General features: G+C 37.7%; 1 protein-coding gene across 3 annotated transcripts in view; it reads left to right on the plus strand.

Moving 5' to 3' along the window:
- Window positions 1-1,017: 1,017 nt before the first annotated feature.
- Window positions 1,018-4,150, plus strand: part of phf14 (PHD finger protein 14) — a 107,481-nt gene continuing 104,348 nt past the window's right edge. Inside the window, exons 1-2 of one of the 3 annotated variants that reach the window (XM_008421223.2) lie at window positions 1,018-1,227; window positions 2,807-2,917. In XM_008421223.2, the coding sequence (XP_008419445.1) occupies window position 1,227; window positions 2,807-2,917 (112 nt within the window). In that variant the 5' untranslated portion in view covers window positions 1,018-1,226. The remainder of the gene's footprint in view (window positions 1,228-2,806; window positions 2,918-4,150) is intronic. The other 2 variants (XM_008421225.2, XM_008421224.2) reach the window with 2 other exon arrangements.

Raw genomic sequence — 4,150 nt, forward strand, 5'->3', positions numbered from 1 at the left:
GCAAAGAATACATGCATGCTTGGCGAAAACATGCAAACTCCATCCAGCAAGGGCGACTGTGCGACTACCCAGCATTCCTGTTGTCATTTAATGAAAGAGGTTATGACGGTTTCAGTCTCCAGGAATAATGCCTACTGTATGCAAACTTGGCAGTGCTTGAAATTCTTATTTATTATTCTTATTTTATTTATTTATCCATCCATCCATCCATTTTCTTTACACCCTTGTCCCTTAGTGGGTTCGGGAGGGTTGCTGGTGCCCATCTCCAGCTAACGTTCCGGGCGAGAAGCGGGATACACCCTGGACAGATTGCCACTCTGTCGCAGGGCAACACAGAGACACACAGAACAAACAACCATGCACYCACACACACACACACACACTCACACCTACGGGAAATTTGGAGAGGCCAATCAACCTGACAGTCATGTTTTTGGACTGTGGGAGGAAACCGGAGTACCTGGAGAAAACCCACCATGCACAGGGAGATCATGCAAACTCCATGCAGAAAGACCGGGGCCGGGAATCGAACACAGAACCTTCTTGCTGCAAGGCAACAGCTCTTTTATTTATTTATTTTGTTAGGTTCATTTCCCATATAAAATGACAGAAAGCCTGTTCAATGACCCATCTTGAGGTTTGGGAAAGTCTAAGAGGTTCTCTATCACAGACAGATGAATTTTGTTTTATCAGAGACAACATAATGAACTTAATCGTTTCCAGTATTTTGATGTTACACTGCAACTACCTTTTTTGTCAATTCTCAAGTATCTTGGAAAAGGTTTACATTTAGGCATGACCAATGAGTTTTTAAATAATTGTTTAGTTAATCTTTTCTCTATAAGCCCGTAATTTTTCCGACTGATTAAGGGAATAAAACGCGCTAAACCCTGCTGTGGTTCACCCATTTTCTCCTCTGTAATGACCTCGTCAACACAGGATAACGCTTCTGCTTCCGGGTTATTTACTCAATTTGAAATTTTATGAAGTAAAAAACAAACAATTTTATCATGTCCCGAGTTTATCTCAGGTTAGATGCTATCATTATCAGCACCTTAGTATGAAATATCCAAGCGTATGCTGTGAAGACGTATTTGATCGTGATTCTCCCCCTACTGTACCCATGGCAACAACATCACATCCTAACAACGTCACTTCGGTATACACCATTGTCCACAGGACATGCTGTTGAGGAGAGCCTGGTCGCTTTATTAAACGGAGTTCAAAGTGAGTTTTATCCTTTTTGTTATTATTGTCTTTTTTTAACTCGACTTTGTGTTCAGAACGACTTGATTTGTTAAGGTAACGGAAGCGAAATAATAGCATTAAGCTGCACCCATGCTAGCCTGGAATGCTACGTGGTTAGCACGACTGTGCTGTTCAAGATGCAAATGCTACTCAGTGAAACATTATTTTGTGTATTTGCTGGTGAAACCAGGTTGTTAACATTCGCTACTGCATTGGGGTTTGGCTCCAAGCGAGGCATTTTGACTATTTCCGTTGAGTCGCCGCAGTTGGTCACTAATGCTAATGACAGTTAGCCAGCTAAAAGACGCTGCTACCATAAAAGTGTCACTGAGGATATGCTAGTTAGCCAGTCAACACTGAAGGTTTTCTGCTGAAAGACAGTTGGTGTGGTTTTCAGACAAAAAAGTTCGACCAGTAGGATCTAAATTAGCGGCAGGTTCATAGCGGTGCTCTCCATTTGGTTGGTGACTTCTATTAATGAATTGCGAAATTATTTTAATTCAGAGGCTGTTTATGGCTTACAAATGAACTTTTATTAAAATTCAGGTTGGTATTTAAATGGACAACATGCCAGTCAGGTCGGGTAGCTTTGTACGTTTGGCAGTATAAGTGCCAACTTTAAACTGCATAAATGCAATGTCAGAAATGCAAAACATGATAGGCTTAATAAAAATAACATTGCTGGTGGCTCACAAGTGCAAACTGGGGATCATTGTCCATAAAGAATAAAAAAAATAACAATATTGCATTGTCATTGAAAAGTTATTTAATTTGAAAATGTGAACGTATAGCTTCATTACATATTGGGTGACATATCAAATATTTCCGTTTCTTTGTTGATTATGGATTGCAACTAATAAAAACCAAAATAGTCTTTCCAAAGTTTTGGATGGTAAATTAAAGGTTGAATGAATAAAAAATTACAGTTAATACATTTGAAAAGACTGAAAGATAATTATTTAATGTTCATGTAATAATTTAGACCTGACAAACAGTACAAGTTTAGAAGCTTAACTCACAGTGATGAGAAAATGTTCGTCAGAAACTTGACTTCGATTTGTCCTTCAAAGACGTGGCTTGGAAAAAATGTCTTGTGAACACTTGCTACCAGAATGATCAAGATCTTGTAAAAAAAGATATAAAAATATTGAAAAATGCAAAGAATAATACAAGTTAAAGTTACTGCTAACACTGAGAAGAAGAAGACGTTTTATTTCTCTAGCACTTTTTGGCAATAAGGCAGTTCAAAGTGAGAGATGTTGTATTATGCTTTTATTTTTGTTCACGTTTTTTAACAAACTGTAAAGCTTTGAAAAATAATTTCTGGTAGACAATTCTATTAAGTTACGAAATAAACAAAGAAATTCTAAATGCCTACATAGTGATTGTGTTTGAACATCTGGCTAGAATCAACAGCACATATTAGCTCACATCTGCCTTCTTTTACTCTGGCCTTATTCTACATTGAATTTGATTCTACTAATAATTTTGTCATGATAATATCTGTTCATTCAAACATGTATTCTTCTGTTTGTTTTTCTTTGTGACTGTTTATCAGTGGACCGAAGTCTGAAGAGACGTCAAGTGAAGCCACTAGCTGCCTCTCTCTTAGATGCCTTGGACTATGACAGTTCAGATGATAGTGACTTTGAAGTGGAGGACGCATCAGGTAAAAATGATTGTGGCAATTTCTAAGAAACAAATCAACCCTAGAGTTTGGCTAACTCCTGCCTTTTCCAGATATATAGAGTGAAGACACTACTTTGGTTGCTAGCTGTGCACGCCTACTTAGTTCCAACATGTTTAATTTCTTCAGGTCTAGTATTATGTCTACTGGATGCCTGTCAAGTCGGATGCTTGTAATTGCATTTCTTCAATTTCAACCAGTTTGTAGATTCCATCCCTACATCTGGTTCCACCAATCAGATAATTCTGGATGCAAACTAAATTACTTTTGTAGCATTTTAAGCAGTTTCTGAGTTTGCTCATAAGTTTAAGTTAGACAGCACCTAGTTATTCACGACTATGACAGCTGGTTGAACTTATTGAGTGAAAAGTAGCCCAATGTTCTAGGGTTTCAGATTGATAAAATAAATAAGAGTTCCAATGTCTCCACACTCACATATTTTTAAAACAGAAATGTCATACTTTCTTTCCAGATGGAAACCATCTTTCCACAGAGATTATTTGTTGTAAAGCTATTTGAATCCTTGCTAATTGAAATTCTCAGTTGTAAGGAAGTGCAGGACAGCAGTGGAAAACAATGACTGTCTTTTAACAGGAAGAAACTGCAAGCAGAATTAGACTCAGGATAGGCAGGCCTCGAGTGACGGGATTTGTGAGATCTGAAATCAGACGGACGCCTTGGTAATACAATGCCTGTTGTATTACCAAAATGTTTTTTGTTTTTGTTTTCTTTATTGTCTTTATAATACTTGTTGCCTGTTTTGTGTTTGAAGATGTGTCTATATGAATGGCTGATTGCTCCTTGGTTGCTTGTGGTGTAGTAGATTAATTTTTGGAGAAGGGTTACACTATGTGAGATTTTTTTTTCTTCAAACTGCTCCTTTATATTCAAAACTTTAGTTTTAGCTGTTGACACTTTACATGTTCATTTTAAACTGTAATTGAAAGAATAAGACATAAACAAATAAAGAATTAAGACAAGTCAGTAAATATGAAAACTTACCATTATCATTTATTATTGCATTAAAAGCATGGAGGCTCTTCCAGCAGTATGGGCCCTTGGCAGGATAACAAAATGTTGCTCATTAATATTGCAAATGTCACAATTACAATGTCCAAGCAATATCGCATGGACATCGGGGGCAGTTCCCCTGGATTGGCAGACTGGGGTGGTGGTCCCCCTGTTCAAAAAGGGGGACCGGAGGGTGTGCTCCAA

This window comes from Poecilia reticulata, linkage group LG11, assembly GCF_000633615.1.
Source record: "Poecilia reticulata strain Guanapo linkage group LG11, Guppy_female_1.0+MT, whole genome shotgun sequence".
In the NCBI taxonomy this organism is placed as follows: Eukaryota; Metazoa; Chordata; class Actinopteri; order Cyprinodontiformes; family Poeciliidae; genus Poecilia; species Poecilia reticulata.